The 22,971-nt window shown below is 38.6% G+C and overlaps 1 protein-coding gene across 2 annotated transcripts in view; it reads left to right on the forward strand.

The window, feature by feature from the left end:
- Positions 1-22,043, forward strand: part of TRIQK (triple QxxK/R motif containing) — a 61,020-nt gene extending 38,977 nt beyond the window's left edge. For both annotated transcript variants that reach the window (XM_037380686.1, XM_037380687.1), the window contains 2 exons: positions 10,550-10,635; positions 20,303-22,043. In XM_037380686.1, the coding sequence (XP_037236583.1) occupies positions 10,550-10,635; positions 20,303-20,416 (200 nt within the window). In that variant the 3' untranslated portion in view covers positions 20,417-22,043. The remainder of the gene's footprint in view (positions 1-10,549; positions 10,636-20,302) is intronic.
- Positions 22,044-22,971: the final 928 nt, after the last annotated feature.

A 22,971-nucleotide genomic window follows, 5' to 3' on the forward strand; every position in this document is an offset into this window, starting at 1 on the left:
AAATTGTTTTTAAGTAAGGTGTTTAATGTCTTCATAGTTGTCTGTTTGAGTAGGAAATGTTAAGGAGAGTATTGGAAAGGTTAATTGAAGAACGACATCCTGTGTGTTGAAGATACCCCTTTTACATGGAGCTGTTACTTTTTAATGGCTATAGACATGCACCTGTTGGGCTTGAGCAAAAGATTGTAAAAGGTGATTTAGCGTTAAAAGGCATGAAAGAGGACTACCCACCAAATAGCATCTAGTAAGCATCAATATTTTTAGTGCTGTTCTTCAGATCTTTTATTATGACCTTGCAGTTAATTGAGTATATTCTACAGGTATTGAGAACAATGAAATTACTCAGCTGAATAGCTGATTTAAAGTATTGATGTTTTTTGTTTTGTACATTATTGATAATCAGTTTTCTGATTTTTTTTCTTAAATGCTTATATAGACTTTTAAAATATTCCTTAAAAGAAGTATCAGAAAAGTTGCTAATTTAAATGTGTTCTTAATTCCTCATTAAAATCAACATATGTCTAATAGAAATTTTAAATGTAAAGTGTTTCTTTAATGAAATGTTGCTTTTCATGGCAACTCATATCAAACTCTGAGGGATTTTCTGAGGGATTCTGTTTCCAGTCAGTATATTATGTTTATATTACCAGACTTCTGTCTTGGAATCAGGAAAAGATAGCAATAATTAAATGGGTATATTTTGGTATACTTAAGAATTCTTTATATTTTGGGGTGGTTTTAATCTTACATGCAGCATAAAAGGAACTTATTCATTTTAATGCATCCTTTTTGTTGGCTTAAAGCTGAAATATAGTTGCTTGAAAATTAATTTACCCCTCTTGAATGACTCGCTGGATTATCTTTGTAGCATTAAATGTCAACCCTGAGCTCAGAGCACATTGTGTCTACGGTAAAAAGTTGTCCCTGAGCACTTAATGTTGTGTTAAATGATGATCTGTCCTTTGCAAATGTATTATTAGTGTCAAGCTGTTCCATTTCTCAAGATTGAAAAATGGTCAGTGATTTGAGCTGCTGTTAAACCTGAATAAAATAGAGAGGCTGTGGGGGGGTTTCATGCCTTTTCTGAGTACAGACATACTCTTGAGTAGGTATAAGACATATCAAAACGTTTCTGTTAACGTAAGACCCCGAAAACTCCCTTTGGAATCACACTAATTAAAAAGAAAAAAACTCACTTCTGCTTCTCGGGAAAAGAATGGTCATTGAGTACATCTGAATGACACTAAGAACACAAAACCCAATAATAAATACTTGAGAGCTTGTTTCTGTAATGTGAACTGGACTTCTGTTGCCAATTTTCAAACATAGATTATAACACTGTTATTGATGTGTGATTTGCTGTCTGATTTTAACTGAGGTTAGGCCTGAAATTGCTGTGGAATTTTGGTTTTCAGAGGTTCTGGTAACATCCTAAATAAATAGTTATTTCCAGTTTTAGAGTTACAGTGTAATGGATGAGGCATGCATGCTTACGATGTGTCACGTGAGAGCAGAGTTTCACAGAATTTCACTGGATTGAAATTCTGTTACTCAAGGAATACACAGTGACTGGTTTAAAAGTCTCTCAAAGATGTTTAATCATATACTTCTGTACAGCTTAGAAGATAGGTGCCTAGGTACCTTTATGGATCTAGGTGGTGTTACAAAGCACTTGAGAAAACACTTTCCTCGTGCCAGACACCTTAACTGCTGGCATTAATAAAGATACTTGAAGAAAAATTCTGCTACTGTGTGTGAAATGATAGAGCTCAGTTTTGAGGAGTCCCAGGACACGCAGAAAAAAACCAAACACATATTCTTTCCTGTTATAAAACAACTACCGTAAATTTATGGAATTGTTGAAAGTACAAACAGATTTGAACTTTTTAGTCCATTGACTTGCTGTTTACAGACCCTACGGAATTCTTTTGGTGCACTTTAATTACATTACTATAGTTACATTAAGGTATTTCAGACAATATGATTTTATGGCCAAATTCTTCCTGAGTTGTCAGCCATTTAGCTGATTCCAGGGAAGTGTTCCCTGATGACTGGAAAAAGGCAAACGCTATGCCCATCATCAAGAAAACTAGGAGGAGGACGTGGACACAATAGAGTGCATCCAGTGAAGGGCCAGGATGACCATCTGGAGCACAGGTTGTACAGAGAGAGGCTGAGCGAGCTGGTTTGTGCAGATCTAAGAAGAGGCTCAGCTGAGATGTTACTGCTGTGTACAGGTATTTCGTAGGAGGCTACAGACAGGGTGAAGCCTAACTTTCATCAGAGGTGCACAGTGGTAGGACAAGAAACAAGTTAGAACATGGAAATTCCCATTGGGTGGGAAGGCAGTGTTTTTGCCAGAAGGATGGTCAAAGGTTGCTTGGAGAGGTTGTGGAATCTTCACCTTTGGAAATACTCAAAACTCAGCTAGACAAGCTCAGCTAGACCAGCTCCCAGAACAACTGGATCTGATTTCAGGTTGGCTTCAGTTTAGAAGTTGACTCTGTTCTGAGTGAAAGGTTGGAGCAGATAACCTCCAAAAATCCCTTCTAACCTAAACCATTCTATGAGACTGTAGCTTAAAGCCCCAGGAGCCATAGCTGGTACACAGGAACGGTTCAGAAGAAGCAGTGTAATAAATATGGTACATCCTCACTGTAGAAGAATGAAGCTGGGTTAATTAGCATTGATAATATACAGCTGTGGTTGGCTTCAGGGGCGGAGGGTCGGCCGATGTAGATAAGGTGCAGCTGTGGCTGGTTCTGTTAAGGGGTTGAGAGCCAGTGAAGGGAGAGCAGCTGAAGAAGAAGCAAGAGAAGAGAGAGGGGGTCCTGGATGAGGTGAAGGCAAGGCAAGGCAGCGTAGCAGAGGGACTGCATGAAGAGTGTGCTGGTATGAGATGGTAAAAGGTCTTGTTGCAGCTTGATAGTTTGGAGAGTGCTGCAAGACCTCACAACAGTGGATCTGTAGTACAGGCATAGCTAAGTGGCTTGGGAATCACCATGTCATAGCTGAGCAAGGGTGGAAGTAAAACTGTCGTTTTTAGATGCATTTTACAGTCCCTTCGTGGTTCTGTGATATTCTCTCTATAGTACTAGTAATACTTAAGATAATTACTTCAAAGGTAATTTGACTATATCTGCAAATGTCCTGAGTCCAGACAAAAGCACGTAGGAAACTGATTCTCCTTCTCCACTTGTCCTTTAGATACAGTTCCTTGGCTCAGATTAATTCTGCTTAACCTTAGAGGCGAAACCAATGCACCTGACTTGGGTGCTGAATATCTAGGCTCTCTCTGTTGTTGATGACAATAAAATAGGCACTGATAGTGAATGCTTTAGATCAGGGGTCCTCAAACTACGACCTGCAGGCTGGATATGGCCCCCTAGGGTCCTCAATCCAGCCCCCGGTATTTACAGAACCCACCCCACCCCAGCCCCCTGGTCAGGGGGGGAAACCTAGCAGCCACAGATGACTGCATCTGCGTGCTGGCCCCCTGGTTAAAAAGTTTGAGGGCCCCTGATGTAGACTGTCCTAAACTGCTGTCACTCCCTCTTTGGAGAAGTTTCTTCTATGGGAAGAAGAGACCTAAACAAGCAGTCACCTAAAACTGAAGTCCGGTGCAATGACTGTGACCTTCTGTATCTTGCGTGTAAGGAGGTTGTGGATGATGGTGTGGCTGAATCTGTCTCCATCCTGGACGTGCACCTCTATCAGCAAGATCTAACTTTTCCCGTTCCCCTGTTACAGTGGGGAAAAGGAGGGGATGCTCAAAATCAAGACTTTGGAAACCCTAGAAAGACAGTAGAGCTTGCCACAGTCTCTGTAGTTTCTAATTAGCTATGTATACATTTTAGCATGGGTTTCAGCATCACTTACATTAGTGTACTTTGTTTATACGACTGGTAACTAAAATTTACCCAGTAGCTGTAGTTTTATTACACCTTAAACAATACTTTAACATATGAAACGGATTGCTACTGTATGGAAAATGTCTTACTAATGTTTTTATTATGACTATAATACCAGCACAGAAAGATTCAGGACAGCAGTTTGTTGGTTGTTATGAATTATAGTGAAAGTGTTGAAAGGAATTTTAAATCTGTAATGTTGATTAGCGAATTTTACTATCTGTCAGTTTTTTTGGCATGCTGTAAATAACTCATCTTCAAATAATTTGTCTGAGTAATTAAATTTAGATTGCATATTTCTCATTTCAAATATTTTGACTCTTATCTATTTGCTTTTCCATTGTGGCTTAATTGGTGTGGTCTATATAAACGGACAATAAATTTATATACCTTTGTTATAAAGATCAGTCAGTGAATAGAACTTGGTATTCATCCCAGGCAGAATTATGATTGAATGTATTTGCAACATTAAAGCACTGAATTTACTTTTTTCTAATTAAAGGCAATTAAAGATTTGCAGACACAAATAAAAGACAATGAATTGAGGAATAAGTGTAGGAGCAAGTCCATTTGCAGGTGAAAAGAAGTGCCTTTGAAGCAGAACCAGCTGTATTTTCATTGAAAGAATAACAGTTTAGGAAGCTTTTCTGCATGTGCTTGCTTGATAGCATAATGTACTCATAAGCAGCTTACGCAGTACAGTATTCAGAAAATAGCAGTGCATTAATTTTTAAAGTAGCAAATGCAGGCAAAGAGCAATGCTGCCACATGATGATAATGAAGGTGGATATTGTAAAGTCTGCTGAGAGAAAAGAAAGCGGGGAGCTCCTGAAATGTGAACATTTATAAAACAATAACTAGATATTCATATGATAATAAGCTTGGACAGGAGCATCAACAAAGGCCAAAGATGCAGTCCTGTTTCTGCTTAAGCCTGATGAATTGAAAAGCAGAGAGGTAGCCTAGGCTTTAGTCTCTTATTCAATTCCAGTAATGAGCTACTGTTAGAATGAGAGAGTAAATATCTAGAAGGGATTGGATGGGAATCAATTTTTTTTTTCTCATGAAGTTATTCTATAGATTTGTTTAGGTTGTATCTTAAATGGCAGCATCTTTAAACACAATCTTAAATGTAGTCAGTGTTCTTAAATACAGTTCTCAGTGTGTTGTATTCACATTTAATTGTACAACAGGGCTTGGTATGTATGTGAAGGTACAGTGTTATACATATTGCTTGGTAATGTCACAACATTTCTGTAGGCTAAAAAAAAATGGTCACCCAGAACTAATGAACTTGTCTAGCTCATATGTATTTAGTTTAAGTTTTGCATTAATCATGCTGTCACTGGAGGTTTAGTTAAAAAGAAAACTGAATATACAAGATCAGGTAATCTCTAATCTGTTATTAAGATTATTGAATAGAAGATATATGGGATCTCGTTTCCCTTGTGACTAGAGATAAATCACAAAAATTCTTGTGTAACCCATAGATTTTTAATCCTAGTTACATGAGGAGAAACCAACTTGTTTTGCATATAGTATGAATCCTTAATATTCACTCTGAGAGAGACACTGGCATTTCTTACAATACAGCTGTCTTTAGTAGCTCAAGAAGTCCCTGTATTTCACCCTTATCTTCACCCCTTCCTAATCCTGGAAGCTATTAGAATAGTCTTGATTTCTACCTGTGAAAAGTTTTCTAAGCAGATTTGTAAATAGGGCACAACTCAGTTCAGCTGCTACTGAGGTCACTTTTCCACTCCTTTGGAAAAAAATGTGCAAGAAAGTGAAAGGAAGGGGTGAGGTGAATGGTGACCTCTGGAGAGCTTCCAAAGGGCAAAGCAACTTCAAGCACTGAAATGGAAAGGTGGATGATCTTGGCACCTGGTCTTGGGAGGGACTGGCAGGAGGCAGGGCAAGCAGAGAGGTGATGGCTGTAGTCATTACGCAAAGTTGCCTTATCATGGACTAGTTCTTTGGCCTTAAAAAAGGAAAGTGATGGACTTGGAACAAGTTATAAAGAAAGAAGTGGCAAATTTGTTTAAAAAAAAAGTGGAAATTGGGGTAATTGTAAGGAAAAATTAAGGAAGCCTGACATGGGAGTTAGAGAGATGAGGTGACGAATTCATAAGAATAATGAGAAGTAGAAGAGGAAAAGATTTTGCTTAAGTAATATAAAAAGTAAGATTTGGTGTGGAAATTTTCCAATTCTGTCTTTTTGTCTTCATCTTCTTGCCTTTGTATATTCCCTCAGGAAAACTCAGTGCCTTGAATAGCCATTGGGTAAAGCAGACAAACGGGGCTTTGTCTGATGAATCTGTCTTGGCGGGCTTTGACGGTCACTTCCTGGGCAGAAGGAACAGCTTACGCTGATGACTCTGACAGATAAATGTACAAGAAATATTGCAGTATAGGTGAGATAAAACTAGAAGACATTGGGAGTGTGAATATACATATTCCAACTGGTTGAGTTTGCAGGTCCAAAAGAACGTAGGGAGCCTGTATTACTTATCTCTGCTTCTTTTCCAGGTGGTAATGATCAGTATTCACATGGTAGGGCCTTTGCATTTCATAGTTCTTTATAGTCCTGTAGTGCAGATGTCTTTCCCAAGGCCTCAGAAAGTTCAGATGTTTTCAGAGTCTGTCAGTACAATTGCTGAATCTGGTTTTCATTACAAACTGCTCCACAGATGCCCTTTTTAAACTTTTGCACTTGGTGGACTCAGACTGTTTCCCCACCATATTTTTTTTTTCCTTTTGGCTATCACATTTAGCAAAGAGAATGGTAAATTAATTGCAGGTGCATAGATTCAGAGAACTACCAGCTCTAGAGCCATTACTGAAATAGCCTATTTGTTATATACATGGGGTGGGGAGGGTGGGAGTGTTAGTCGTTCGTAACAGATTTGGTATAAATCTGGAAGTATTCTCTAGATAAGTAGAATCCGGTCTTAGCCATAGCCATGACACTGGAATAAACAGTAGCAGAGTTCCTGAAACGAAGGGAAAGAACACCGGTAAGTTTTTTTCTGGGAGTAGCCTTGGTCCTGCTGATAAATGGAGTTCACAGACTGGGTCTCCTGTGCAGTATCTACCCCTGCTCATGTCACCTTCGCAGCTGAGCCTTGGAGAGGAGGAGGGAAAATGGGCAGTGGAAGGAAGGGGAGGTGGGTTTCAGTAGCTGACTTGTTTCCCATTCCTAATGGGCCTTACAGAGCTTTCCAGTTTTCATTATCTACTGTTGTTGCATCACTGGAAGGGAAAGCTCTGGCTGTCCTGCTTTATTTACCCCAGATGAGAGAGCAGCAAACCTGAATTATGAGAACTGAAATTGAACTTAGTCCTTGTCAGTTATGTACTTTTAAACAAAGGTATTTTTAATGCTTAAAACATCTTGGATAAATTTCTGTAGTTTGTTCACAAGTAAGTAAGAACAGCTGCATCACTTTATTGAGAGTTGGCTCCCAACAAACAAACAAAAAAAATCAAGGCTGGGGTATATCTGTGCCAAATTTCAGCCTGGAGTGAATTTTTATAAGTTATAAACTCCTGTCATTAATAATGGAAATTCTGACAGCTCTTTAACTATTTCATAGCAAAAGTATGACTGCAGTACTTTAGGGAGAAGAAACACGTTCTCTTTCTGGCTGGCTTCATCTCATGACAGCCATTTTGGTGGTTCCTGCCATTCTTTCCCTAAGTATTCAAAAAAATCACTGTACTCAAGATGCATCCTATTATCAGATATCATTGACTTCTGAAGAATAACACTGCAGTGGTCCTGTCCTGCAAAGAAGATATATTGGACTGGCTGAATATGTTGGAGCATCTGACATAAATTGTCATTCTGTCATCTTTTCTTCTCTCCACCCTTTTAAGAAGGTTCCTTAGATATTATTTTTTTTTCCCCAATAGACATGGTTTCAGTTATTTTTCCTTTTATCATTGAGTATTTTCTAAGTTATTTCAAGTCTTTTATGAATAATATCTGACCAGAGGATAATATGGGGACCTTCACAATATATAATCTCTAGGATTGAGGAGAGATTATACAATAAAAGTAAATTGGTAATGTGAGTTCAGCATCCACAATATGCTACAGAGAAGAGCTCTGCATTGAATATGAGCAGAGTGATAGAGTAGACAAAGGTAGAGGCATGTTTCCATTAATCCAATATATCAGTGGAGAAGATCTTTCTTTCCCAGTTCATGTTGCAGAATTTCACCACTGCACTATAATATCCCAGTTTTGAAGGTGACCATAAAATGAGAAGATTGCATTTTTTATTATGAATGTAAGATCCCATCCAGTTGAGCATATGGGAGTGTTGCATACACAAAACTACTGGGCACAGGTTTATAGGAAAGGTTAAATTATTTGAATGTAACAATAATGAAAACTAATGTACAACTAGATAAAAATAGTTGTTTAAAAATCATAGAATAATAGAATAATTTAGGTTGGAAAAAAACTTTAAGAATATCAAGTCCAACCATTAACCCACGACTGCCAAGTCCACCACCAATCCATGTCCCTAAGCACCACATCTGCGTGTTTTTTGCACACTTCCAGGGATGGTGATATCACCAGCTCCCTGGGCAGCCTGTTCCAGTGCTTGACCACACTTTCACTGAAGTAATTTTTCCTACTATCCGATCTAAACCTCCTCTGGTGCAACTTGAGGCCATTTCCTCCTGTCCTTTTGCTTGTTATCTAGAAGAGACCTACTTCCCCCTGCCTACAGCCTCCTCTCAGGTAGCTGTAGAGAGAGGTAAGGTCCCCACAGGTCTCCTCTTATCCAGACTAAACACCCCCAGCTCCCTCAGCCGCTCCTCACAAGACCTGTGCTCCAGACCCTTCACCAGCTCCGTTGCCCTTCTCTGGACACACTCCAGCACCTCAATGTCCCTCTTGCAGCGAGGGGCCCAAACCTGAACCCAGGATTCGAGGGGGGGCGTCACCAGTGCCGAGTGCAGGGGGACGATCACCGCCCTGGTCCTGCTGGCCGCACTGTTTCTGATACAGGCCAGGATGCTGTGGGCCCCCTTGCCCCCCCGGGCACACTGCTGGCTGATGCCCAGCCGGCCGTCAGCCAGCTCCCCCAGGCCCTTTTCCCCCAGGCAGCTTCCCAGCCGCTCTGCCCCAGCCTGCAGCGCTGCCTGGGGCTGCTGTGACCCAAGGGCAGGGCCCGGCACTGAGCCTGGTTGAACCTCCTACAACTGGGCTCGGCCCATCGGTCCAGCCTGCCCAGATCCCTCTGCAGAGCCTCCTGCCCAACAGCAGAGCAACACTCCTGGCCAGCTTGGTGTCATCTGCCAAAGATATTAAACAGGACTGCGCCCAGAACTGAGCCCTGGGGAACAGCACTTGTGACCAGCCACCGACTGGATGTAACTCCATTTACTGCCACTCATCGGGCTCGGCCATCCATCCAGCTTTAAAACCAGCATAAAGTATGCCTGTCGTGCAAGCCACGAGCAGCTGTTTTCTTCAGGAGATGCTGTGGGAGATGGTGTCAAAGGCTTGACTAAGGTCCAGGTAGGCAACATCCACAGCCTTTCCTTCATCCACTAGGCAGGTCATCTTGTCACAGACGGAGATCAGGTTAGTGGCCAAATAGCCAAACATTTCTGCTTTAAGCATCGTAGCTCAGCTTTGGAAGTGGGCAATAAGGACAAAAAGGCTGGAAAAGCCAAAGTGGTTGTACTGAGGCTCTTAGCTCTCTGAGCAGTTTCTTCACAGATTCCTCTTTTCCTTCTCCTTCTTTTGTGACTGTGTCTGTACCTTGACTTCTGTTAACTTAAAGAAGCTATGCCTAATAGTACATAGCACAGCAGTAACAGGCCCTTCAGAGAGCAAAAATATTCCTGAGAGATATCAAGTGTTTTATGCTTTATTATTATTAAGTTGAGATAAATGATTTATGCCATTTCTAAGTATGTCCTCCTCTGAACTCAGTTCTTGTGGACTCACAGTAATCCAGTACTTTTCTGTGCTCTTTATGGCTGCAAGAGCTAGTCCCTCTAACTTTTAAAAAGTCTAAGACACTTCTACAAGATTGTGTGTGACATGTTTCTACAAGCAGATGGTGTGAAGCAGTCATTTTGTTAGTGCTTACTTGGACTGACCTGCATGTCTCTGAGTTCTGATGCTTGCAAATAACGTTCCGGTTCAAAATGATGAAACACTTACACTCACCATAATGTCCCATATTACACATTCATATATGCATTAGGGATGACTAAACAACAAAAATTATAATGAAAATTTTGTTATGATTGAAATGAGAGGGAAAAACGTCATCCACTTTTAATCTACTTATTTGCTGTCTGATGCTTACTGAACTATTTAATAAACATTGTACTAGTAGGTGGTTATCCGTATGTGTGTTTTGATGGCCCTCTGGAGTAATAGGCTCTAGGCTGCTCTGTCGGCTCTTGCTTGTTGTTATCATTGTCTCTGTTAATGACTCTTGTTCCACGGATTAAGCCCCTGTCTGACAGAGTTGCTCCTGTTTCAAGTGCTGGTCTGTGGGATGTTTTCAAAATGTTCGATCTGACTTGTCAACTGAAATAATTGCTGACATTCTTTATATTCTTTTTGCATCATTTTCATTAAATGTGCTTTTCTCCTCTAGGAAAACAAGATTATAAGAAAACCAGGCCTATGTTAAGAGCTACAAGATTAAAAGCAGAGGCCAAGAAAACTGCACTAGGCGTAAAGGTAGAGATCTATTTGAAAGCTTATACCACCTTTGTGTGTACTTTTCCCCATAGATGTACTGTGTGTGAATATTGATTTCTGAGAAATATTGTTTATGACACTTCAAAATCTAAGTGCAATGCCAGAATATGAAATATTTATGATGGATTGCTTTTACTTAACCCTAAAATAACTAGAATAGTTGAAATGCTAAAAGATTTTAAGTAGTCCATGTCCTTGTTATGATGCATACTTACTTTAAGGTCAATGAAGTACTATATGCTTAGAAAACTGATCTTTTCAGGGAGCCTTTCTGCACACAGAACAAATGCTTTAACGATTTCATATAGTTATAAAAATGTCAATAAATGTCTTCCTTCTTCCTCTTCCTATCCTATACCCAGGAGTAATTTAAAGACTTAAGTTTGTTAAGTATTGTAAATTCTCAGCATTATTATCTCAGTCTACATCCTTGTGTACTACCTCTGACCAGCAAAAAGAAGGCTTAACTAAACAGCAAAACACATGGAAAGGTACTGAACTTTATTTTGGAATCGTCCATTTTTCAGGCATGTATGCATTATAATAATGACTATTTGATCATGGCTGTGCATATGAGCAAGGAGGACAATTGGGAATATTTTGTGCTATTTGCTACCCCGTGTGTCATCAAAACGGGATTTATGTGAATGCACGTTGTTTATTTAAGTTGCATCTAGTATTTTTTCCTCAAACTTATATTTGAATCAAATTGATATACAATTAGCTTAGCAGCAAGAGTAAAAACCGAGCTATAAAAAAGTGGAACAAATACCTGGGTATTGTAGTGAAAGAAACTTCATAAATGTTAAAAGGAGAACATTTTCTTGTTTCTGGCAGATGAGAAATCAATTTTTTCAAGTTACAGCTTATAGCAAATGCCAAGGTATTACTACCAAGCTGTAACAGCTGTTGAGCTGCCAGATGATGTATTTGGTTGTCTTCCAGAATTTGCTATTATAATCACGAAACAGTGCTTTCTTTTTGCTCCTGATTGCTGATCTCGATCAAGCATTACCATGCGATGCAGTATGTTTTCACAACATAATCTCCTCCGTTAGTGCTGTGTGTCAAGTTTTAATGAGAAAAAGTAGATTGCCTTTTTTGTTTAAAGGATAGATTATTAACCTTTTGAGTTCAATGTTTTTTCCTTCCTTTCCTATTAAATTTTACTTTTTCTTTTCATTTTACTTTAAATGACATGACCTTTTAAAAGTGATGTTCTACTTGGAGACTTCTACTGTACAGCCTAGTTCTTTTAAAATCTGCATGTTTATTACATGTGTTTCACAAGTGAGAAAAATAGGAACCTTGGTCCTTCAAAACCTGTTCTGTTTCCTTATTTTCCTAAGTAATTGTTAGTTAAAAATGAGGGAGAATAGGAAAGCATATGTGTAATCATACGTATAATGAAGAATCAAGTATTAGTGAGTAAAGAAATTAAAAGCAGTTTATTTTGTAGACATCTGTCCCTGCATGTTATAGCAGAACACCAGCTGACTTCTAGGTAAGAATGAGTTTTACCATCAAGGTGCACACATGCTCTGCAGGTCATGGGATGTTGTGTTTCTGGGTTCTGCCAGTTTCAGTGTCCAGTGTCTGAGGTTTGCAATTCTGCCTGTGCCTTTAGAAGAAAAGGGGGAAAAAAAAGAAATTCTTTAAAACATTGTCTCCTGGCTGTAATATTTTTTGCACACCTGGACCTTAAAATGTGACTCTGGATGATCCCCAAACAGATTACAGTCATTTGCTTTGCTTCCCAATTGCTGAGAAAAGCTGACAGAGGTGAAGAAAAGGGAAGGTAAGTTGGGCACCTTTCCCTCCAGGGGTATATGCTTGTGGGGGACGGAAAGCAGGGCCTTTGTATGCATCCTTCTCAGGGAGCCTGCTTAATGCCAACAACCTCAGGCTTACTAAATGTTACAATACTTCTACCAGAGAACAGGCAGTCCCTGTAGAATAAAACTCTGCACTTCAGCTGACAGACCCTGAAGTGCTCACTGTGGAAGCATATTTAACGTCTTGGGGTAAACTTGCACCTCCTCCTGTCTTGCAGTGGCAACTCTTCACCTGCTCCATCCCGCCAGGTCAGCAGAGCTTCACCACGGGCAGTGGATGTTCCTGGTGTGCCTGCAGGGAAGTTGCCCTGCCTGCCCCAGGGGAGGCTGCTTAGTTGTGAAGCCCTGGAACCTCTTCCTCAGGCAGGGCTTGTTTTGCTCAGTCCATTGTTAAGTTCCAAGTTCCTCCAGCTGTCCTAGAGCAATCTTCTTATGTTCATTCTCCACACCTATCCCAGATACTCCTGTTGTCTTCTGGATAAATTTCGAAATACAAATTTCCTGAAGTCTCCTGCTTAGTGTGACAGCAGGGTATTAAACCACTCCTCATGTCTGTGGCTGTCAGAAGAGTCAACAGAGTTGAGGTCCCATCAGGTTATGTATATTCGTGAAATTATTTTGAGGCTTCAATGTGCATTCCTTTGATTGTTTCCCAATATTCAGAGCTTTTGAGTGTGCCCAGGTGCTTCCTTTGGGAAGGGATCGTCACAGTTGTCGCAGAGTTTTCTGATGGTGATGAGTGACATGATTCACCTTCCAAAGACTGAGATTTTAGTCTTTTTATATGATGTAGGCCCTGATTCTGTGCTGTGACAGTTGATTAACTTTGTTGAGGGGAAAAAAAGTGGTGTAACTACAGTGCAATGAAATAAATGGTCAGCACTTTAAATAGAAATGTCCAGAGTTCTTGTAAATCTTTGAGAAAACCCACACATATGTGTATTTACTATATATATTTTATTTGTTTATCCAGGTTTCAGTACATGACGCAGCAGGCAGCATTTCAAAATATATTAACATTTTCCTATAAAAAGCTAAGTTGCAGTTAAGACAAATACTGTAGAGGAAGGATATCCTTATCATACATGTAAAATTATAAGCTCTCTGAGAAAGAGGAATATTTTTATAATTCTGTGAAACACCTAACACAGTAAGTACCATACTGCCACTTAACATGACAGGATTTTTAGTGCTTATTGATACTCCAGAGTTGTTTTGCACTAGTGTCCTAAAGGGCTTATATTCCTGGCTGTAAACTAAGACTCAGTGTAGTATTTGGGGGGGAGAACTGGAAAATAGCGAAGGGATTTTAGTCCTTAATTTCTGTGAAGATAATGAAATTCAACTGTTGTGTATTTCACCATGAGAGTTGACAACATTTACTTTAAAAAAAAAGGCCCTACAAATGACATCAAACTTTTCAGAACCAATCCCCTGGAGATCCTTCACATTTCATCGCTGGCATACTAATTAGCTTGTCTTGTCAAATTTTGATTGCCTTGTCATTTTAATGCAAGGTTTAAAGTAACAAAGTTTCTTTCAGTTGCTGGCATTTAGTACTTTTTAATTTCCCCAATGAGAGATTTTATCCATGTTGATAATGTCAGAGAAGCAGCTAAGCACTAATAACTATCAAAAGTTAGTTCAAGCAGGGTGACCATGTTAGTATTGGGTGTCTAATATTTTCTCTTTAAACATGCTTAAAAATTAAGTACTGTAGCAGAGCTATTGTGCTGGCTGTGTATATGTGACATTAATGCAGACAGTGTCAAAATAGATGGTGCCTCTTGGAAAAGCAGAACCCCTGTCTCAAGAAACAACTCAGACAGAAAGCAGTATGCCGTATGTCTCCTGGTGTTTGGATAAGCCCAAATTCTTTGTAGCTGTAGTTAAAAAAGGGAGCCACTAACCTTTGTTATCCCCCCCAGTGGGAGCTCGTGCTGGTGGAAGCCCACCAGCTCGTCCTACCAGGTGAAGCAGCGATGGGTCTGCACCTTTGGTGCTAACTCTGCTCTCAGTGGGTGAGGAAGAGGTGCCAATAGGAGGGTGACAAGCAGAAAATGGTTTGAGGAATGTGGAAGCTCAGCTCCAGATAACTGGGGTTTGATATGTGGAGGCCAAAGGTAATGGGATTTCTTGGGGAGGGATTTTTTTCAGACACTGCAAGAATGAATCAGTGGTCCATGGGATGAATCTTGGAATTTTTCTCTCTTGTTGAAAGTTAGACACAAATCTGAACAGTAGTATTTTACACTCACTTGCAAAGACATAATCAGCTGCAGAATACCACTCCATAGAGAATTATTAGCAACATAGTACATCGATTGAGCTAAGGAAAAAATGTTTCCTAAAAAAGTAGGAGCTTAATGTCTGTCATTCTTTTGCATATCTACTGAATCTAATGTGTAGCTAGCTAGCTCACTATTAAGATTTTATCTCATCTGGAACAAGTTATGTATGAATAGATAAGAAGACATTCCTAGTGTATTTTGGCAAAGGGTATTCTCTGATTTCATGCTGTTCATAATCTGCTAAATTAGTGAACCACATTTGCCAAGTTAGAAATATAGTTTCATAGCTTTGCAGAAATTAAGGCCACAAGGGACTATTAGATCATTTGATCTGGCCTTCTATATGTTACAGATCATGAAATTTCATCCAAATACTTTCTAGGAAGTCCAAGCACTTTCTAATGACCAAAATACTGGGTCTTCAAACCAGCTTATGTGCCTCACATAAAGAGCAGGGCAGCTTAATGTGCCATCGGGGAACAAAGTGTGATATTCCCAGTGATCCCGGTAGTCAGGCTTTGATCCCTGACCTTGAAATGAAGGGAGGGGGGAAGAAAACATACAAAGAGAAAAACAAAATCAGATTGCTCCCATCTGACCCTGGCCTGACCTGTACACATAAGTACAGTAATCATGGTGGTTTGCGCATGTGAACAAGATGCACCAAGAAGGAGCTTAGGAGGATTTTCTGTACAATCTTGGAGCAGTAGTCTGTATTTCTCAGGCTTTGGTCTCTACTGATGACCAACATAACACTTCAAAGAATAGTTGACAACAACAAAACCTCAAATCCCATAAATCAGACCAGTACAGTTGCAGAAAAATTTCCTGAAAAATAAAGAAACTTTTTTTGTTCCTATGTAGAAAAGGCTGGAGCACTGAAGTATGAGGTGCCATTACTTTTTAACACTCAGGTACTTCAGAGGCTCATAATATAGCACTGACCATGTAAGTAATCCCAGTCTTCCCAGCACCCTGGAGGAGGAGTTCATTCTGGAGGGCTGGGTTTGCCAGCTCCAAGGCTGGCAGTTAGGATCTCCTTTCCACACAAGCCCAAGCTGAAGTTTTCTTCCCAATAGCTAAATAAAAATGTACTTTTTTGACAGATCTGACCATAAAAAGCACACAGCCATGGAAGTCCATATTTTCCCCAAGAGGTAACTGGAATTGTCAATCATTCTTGCTCCTAGGAAATGGCATCTTGTTTCAAGACTGAGCTTATCTAACAGCAGCTGGACCTTGGGAGGTTCTTGTAAACAAGATAAAAGGACCCCACACTGTGAAGCGCCTTACTTAAATACAGGTGTATGGCACATATAGTTATATGTTGTAACCAAACTACATCTTATTCTTCTCTATGATAAAACAAATACCAGTCATCTCTCTGCCTTTGCACATCCAGAGATCACACTGAGGGAGTGGTTACCCCTTAAATCCAAAGATCTTTTTAGAGTCACAGTCTTTCAAGAAGAGTCCTCCACTTCCTAAGTACTATCTACATCTTTGATACCTGTATATATTATCTTGCATTTAGCTGTATTAAAATGACTCCTGTTGCTTTGTGATCATATAGCCAGGCCTCTTAGATGACTGTGTAGTAGTACCTTGTTCTCATTATTTGAGACAATAACAATCTTTCCTCCATCTGAAATTTTTACAATAAAAAATTGATAATATAAAAATTGCTGATAAAAGTTAATAAATTATTTTTGTTACCTTGTATTAAGTGTAGGTGTCCTGCAGTAAGGAAGTAAACATCCATTTTTGTATATGATTTTGTTGAAACTAGAAACATATCACAGTGAATGTCCAGATAAAGTCTTCCAGTTAGAAATTATATGGGATAAAAAGGTTGATGGCCAAGTCTACGTGTGTTTGTTTCATTTTGACAGGTATCTTTAGTCAGCGTGATTTTCTTTTCATCTCTTTTCAGAAATAGCTAGGGGTGGTTTAGCATTTCAAAGACAGCAATTGTGGTACTTTTTCACCTAGTTTTAAGCTGGTTTCATATTAAAAATGTACAGTTCTCTTTGCAGGAACATAGAAAATATGTAAAAAATCAGAAATTTCCTGAAAGTGTGATATTTCTCTGTACATGTAGGATAGGATGCTACCCTACACAGCGTCCAAATTTGTGCTATTATAGCCACCATTTTTTCCTCACCCCTATTTTTTCATGTCCTAATTAATCTTGTTTAGATCACAACTCTGCAACTTGCTCCACCAGGGTGAATCTGAGGACGTTATCCCTGTATTTTGGCATGAGACACATAAAACTGACAAAAAATAAATCGGTAGGGTTCTGCAGACATTATTCTAAATATAAGAGAATATAATAGAAAATTCTGTTCCTTTTAAAGGCTCCTTTGACTGTAATTTGGGATTTGAGAGCAGGGATGCTATTTCCTAGCATTCTGTATCATGTTATAAAAGAAAAAAAAGGAGAAAAAGCCCTGTGATCATTTTAAGTTTATTTCTATAGGACTTTTTCTATATTGGTTAATTATTCATGGTGAAATCCTCAGAGTAAATGGATTTTGCAGAGGGATGATGGGGATGAAGTGCAAGAGAAAGGGAGCTATATATGCCAAGCGAAGAGTATTTTAACATTTCATTTCTATGCATGGCTTAAAATACAAATAGCTAAGCCTGATAACTATAAAACAAATTAAAATGACAATATATACTGTTGTTACAAAGACAGTATAGTGGTGTAGCATCTCATTTGCTATTTACTTTGCAAAATTTATGTGTATAAAAGTTCATAAACTGGATGCAATTCTTAAGAGACTCTCTAGCTGAGAGCCAGGTGCCCTTTGTTAGGCCATTTATTTTAGGTTTTTGTTACTCTGCCTTCTTCAGTAACTCAGAGTTAAGGTTCTTGCATAATTTTCAAACCTGGAATTTCAATAAGTGTTTTCATTCCCAGAGTTAATAAATACTGATCCAGCCACCCGGTTCCTGATGCCTGTGTAAGGGAAGTAGCATTGTTGTATATCAGTGTTATTCACTGTAAAACTTAAGAGGAATTAAATAACTAGGCCCCTCAAAGCAGTTACTAGGCAGCCTGAGAATAAAAATCAAGATTTTCCCAGTTCTGTTTCCTGGAAAACAAATCTTTAATGCAAACATTCTTCAAACTTTCACTGCTGCTACCACAGAATTTCATAAGAGAGACTGGGCAGAAGGGGGAGGAAAGGTGAACCTTGTGTAAAGCAGAAAGTGTGGCAAGCGTGGCACCCAAACAAGGGGGAAAACTTTTTAATACTGGAATGAATTTGCTCTCTGTGTCAAGTGTGAACGGTGCCTGCATTGTACGGTTTTGTTGTCCACTCTCCTGAGCAGATGGAGCTTGCAGTTGTATGTCACTTGTTTATTACATCCTCTTAAGATTAGTAGCTGTGTGGCCAGATGGGTCTGGGAGCACAGCTGTGGATACAAGGAAATAAATGAAACCTGTCTGATGCTGCCATGCCCTTTTGTGAGATACTGACGTGTTGCAACTGCAACAAAGCGAAAATCACTTTCCTTTAATATATTAGTGAATTAGATGTACTTTCTTTTTTTTTAATCAAATCATATGAAATCAGGAGGATGAGGTTTGGAGGATAATATAATTCTAAATTTACAGCAAATTTACAGCAGTGATTTTAATATGGTAAAATAAATTTAAAGCACATCTCTATTAATCATCCATATAAAATGTAAAGCAAAGGTTTCTGTAGAACAAAGACTCCTATAGAGCATATGCCAACTCGGCAGTAGTATTTCAAAGTTTATTAGATGGCATATGTTGAATTATTGATCCAACATTCTGATAAACTATATAATGCATTCATGTAAATGCAAATGAAATGCTGTTCTATAGAAGAATGCCAGAGTATGGGCTAGACTTTAAAAAATAAAGCTAACTCAACTTTAACTCTTTCATGGCAGCAGACACACAGAGGTGGTCACAAAGCCACCACCGGTCTAGAGATACTGGATAGAATTCATCCTGCAGTGCAGGTCTCCATGCCAGAGGTATCATCTCCACTCCCCTTCTAGTCTAAGAGGACAAACAGACATTTTAGGAAGAACTCACCTGACCTACGTGACTTCTTTTAGAGGACACAATGAATCTTACACCAAAGAGGGCCAGATTCTCTCCTTGAACTGTAAAGGGGGACTGATTGTCTGGGTGTGGTGTAGGCATCTTCATTCAGTCCCACTGGCAGAGTAGGTCTTCTGTACCAGTTCAGATTAGTTACAGTGTCAGCAAACTCTTTTTCTTCTCTTCTTTTAAGTGTACAGTGGATTGTTCTGATGTAGATGGTTTGTAGGTTAATATGAAGCTGAGATTTGGAAGGGATGTTGTTGCTTCTTTTTGTAGTGGGAAGATGGTTTGGGGAGTGCTAACTAACCAGTGCCTTTTGAGCACCTCAGTGCATAATTTGAAAAATACATCATGATGATAAGGAATGAACCAGTGCATGTCGTTAGCTGTGGAAGTTGCACTTTCTGTGAGCTGAAGGAGCATAAGGATTTTTCTCAAATTTATATTTCTTCTTTCTTTGTCTACCAAAATGAGAGTCAACACTATAGGAATTTTGCTGTGCTTTTTAGGAAAATAAAAACCTAAAAATGGGAAATACTGTGACTTTGAAAGAAGTAGTGTTATAAAGTGGATGATCGTACTATGATTTATTATATCTGAGATCCAAAGTTGGAGCTTAACAGAGTCCAGCCTCAAGACAGAATATGATGATAGGCAGTCACATAATGAGTATGACGTGTAGTACAAAAACATTTTTCTGCTTCTGAAAGCTGCTATAAATCATGTATACTTTGGAAGACTCTTTTATGTTAATTAAGGAAGATGCAGCAAGTTGCAATATTTTATGGGAAGAGAGGCAAGCGCAAGTGCAAATTGTTGTGCTTTTTGCCTTATTGCAGAGGGGAAGGAAGAAAAGTTTCGTCCAATTCTGAAGGATTTTGTAGTTCCATATTGTAATGCATGCCAGGAGGTTGGGAGGTAGAGGTAGCAATTTTCATTGACTTCCACCATACTGTGTTTGCTTCATTAAAAAATTACAAATTTGTTGGCAAAAAGCAGTACCATATTGCTAGAAAACATCAAAATTCACAGTGTAAATTCATAACTGAAATTTGTGTTCAAAACTGTGGTTTGTGAATTCTGTCTTTCCTTTCCAAAAAGAAGGAATACCATAATAAAAGGATATAAAGCTCCTATTTCTAGGTCAGAACAAAGATCTTTAAGCCAAATATCCTCTTTCTGGCAAAATCTTTATTATATGAATGGATTTCGTAACATTCTGAAATGGTAATCACAAAGAAGAAAACATTAATGTGTCAATGCCTTATGCAGTTATAGATGTCTGATGTTATTTTGATGTGCATTATAGAAAGGAAATAATATTTATTCCTGATTAATCTGAAAATATGGTAATGTTTCTAACAGGTTTTGTTTCTTTTTTTTTTTTTTTTTTTTTTTTTTTTTTTCCCCTCTTACTTCTACAGGAAGTTGCCCTTGTCCTTGCAGCTATACTGGTATTTTTGTTGGCTTTCTATGCTTTCTTTTATCTTAATATTTCCGATGAAGTTGACCTTGATCTGGATCCAGATGAAAACTAGCAGATGCAATGAATCTATCATCAAGATTTCTTCAGCTTCAACAAGACTACATAGGAACACACAGTCCCTTCACTGTGAGACAGTAAATGATGCCATTTCTTGCAGTCCAAGTTCATAGGAAAGTTTTGCAATACGTCAGTCACTTTTACATTCCAGATCTCCAAAATAAGAGAAGAACACTCATGCCCGGCAAGCATATTTGGTTAACACCAAAGCCAGGAGCATCAGTATATGAAGTTTATTGTTTACACTATTTTTTTCTCAGGCAGAGAACTTTGATGTCAAAAGACAGGTGCTATTATTATCATGGGTATTGATGCTGACTTCACAGGAGGAGAGTCTGCCTTGACTAAATTTAGGAATCAAAGCTTCCTAATAGCCAAATTAGTTTCCTTTTCCTTTCTCAAAAGAAAGCAGAAATACCAGATAAAAAGTCTTTTATTAATTTGTATTTAAAATATATCAAAAAACCCTCATCCTTTCTCTCTCTTTTAATCTTTCTTGTGCATGTGTCACACGCGCATGCACTAAGATGGAAGAAATTGTAGGAAAAAAATATCTTTTTAGAAGCAGTCTGTCACCTCCTATATGGACTTAATTTTATGTCATCCCAGATTCTGTGTGCCCATATATCTGCAGTAATCTTTTTCATTCTTTGCCAACTGTTCAGCACACATGTGTTCTGTCAGAAATGGCACCTGGATGACAGAAGCTCTAACATTCGCATATGCCTCTGAAACACAGTTCTTTGCCTCCTGTGCTGTCTGAACTAGTGTAAATAGAAAGTTCAGTCGATGTTGGCTTTAATTAGTGTATTGCTCTATTATTAATATAAAGTCAAAATTGTATTTTAATTATACTCTTCCTGCTGGTTGTGGTATCAACTTGCTCTACCTATTAGGGGGATATTGTAAAAAAAAAAAAAAAAAAGAAAAAAAAAAAAAAGAAAAAAAATGCTTTCCAGTTATACAATCATTTTAATCATCAAACTAATGTGAGAATTTTTAAGTATTACAAAACCATTTTTTTAATGTGTACTAATATTTGGGAAAATCTTGGCTCCGTGACATCCTTCAGTTCTTGCAAAGTACCTTTCAGAATAAGCACTGTAGATAACATTTCTGATCCCTTTGATAACCATAAGCCACTTGATGAAGTCGGTATGTCAAAGCAGCTGCAGGGAGCTGTAAAATTCTGGCTTTATCCTGTTCTGCTTCAAGTTTGGCATATAACTGAACTTGTGGTTGTAAAGGTTCAGTTCTGACCCTTTTAAAAATGTGGTCAATCTTTCTTTAGTTCGGATTCACTTTGATACCAAGAAAAGCATAGAGCCATTGGTGCAGAATGTGGCAAGAAGCGTAGGCAGATTGACTTCCAGAAAAGTTATCATAAAGTTGTCATTCTATTAGCAAACTAGCTTGGCTTTATCATTGATACCAGTTTCAGGGCTGAATGTTAAGTTTAGTTGCAACTGAGATCTTTACTGACTTGTTCCAGAAATGCCTGACTAAGATTTTGAAGACAAAGGGATACAAATTATAGCAAATATTATAATGGAAAATATATTTATTTTAAATTGACACAGTCCCATTATCACCACTTAAGGAACTTAGATCAATACAGTTTATTTTTAAACCGTACGGTAATTATGACCATATACATTATGAGTCTCTAAGGATCCACTTCTTATCTGTCATACTCCTCATTCACTTTATGCAATGCAAAACAACTCCTCTAGAAATTCAGAGTACAACAGTCTTCCTAGAAGAATGTGAGAGTGGCGTAAACATATATGTGCAAATATTTCTCATTTTCTAAGTATGACTGTTACAGACACAAAATCCTACCATTTATGCATTCGTATGACTTATAGTCCGCTAATACATAAATGACCAAAAGCTTAGCAACGTGTTGCATTTATGGTGAAGCATTATCTGACACATGGCCCGACTTTCAGTGGAGTCAAAAGCATATCACAAGCTGTCTCCTTGGATGTGACTTCACCAGTGCTGCACCACATGTCACAGAAGCTGCAGACCTCTTCTTTGTTACTTTGCATGAGCAATTTTCTTGTTCCATAAAATGCTGGAAGGATTGCTTTCTTAACGTCTGCACGTAGCAATCTGGGTGATGTGTAGCCTGAGAAAGATGTGTAGTTATCCCTTTCATGCAGGTTGTCTTGTAACCTGCTTTCTGAATCAGTTACATTAAAAAGAAAGCTATTCCATTGTCAAATTTATGAACATCAAGTTCCTAGAACAGGAGGATTGCATTTCCCGTAATTATGACTCACAGACAAAATCCAAAGCGTGTATGACTGAAACAGCTTCCCCTGATTTGTGGCTTATGAGTCCATATTGCCCACAAGTGCCATAGTTTGCAGTTTCTCTGTTGGGCCTTCTCATTTACATGAAAGATACTCTCATGTAACAAGAAAATTTCCTTTTGCTTAGATAAACTGGGTAGACTTCTGTTCAGTGTACATAGAAATACATGGTAGATATTGCCGCAAATAAACTTCTTCTCTTATCACTACAATAATTTCTAGGAGTCAT

This window comes from Falco rusticolus, chromosome 3 (assembly GCF_015220075.1).
Source record: "Falco rusticolus isolate bFalRus1 chromosome 3, bFalRus1.pri, whole genome shotgun sequence".
NCBI classification, from domain to species: domain Eukaryota; kingdom Metazoa; phylum Chordata; class Aves; order Falconiformes; family Falconidae; genus Falco; species Falco rusticolus.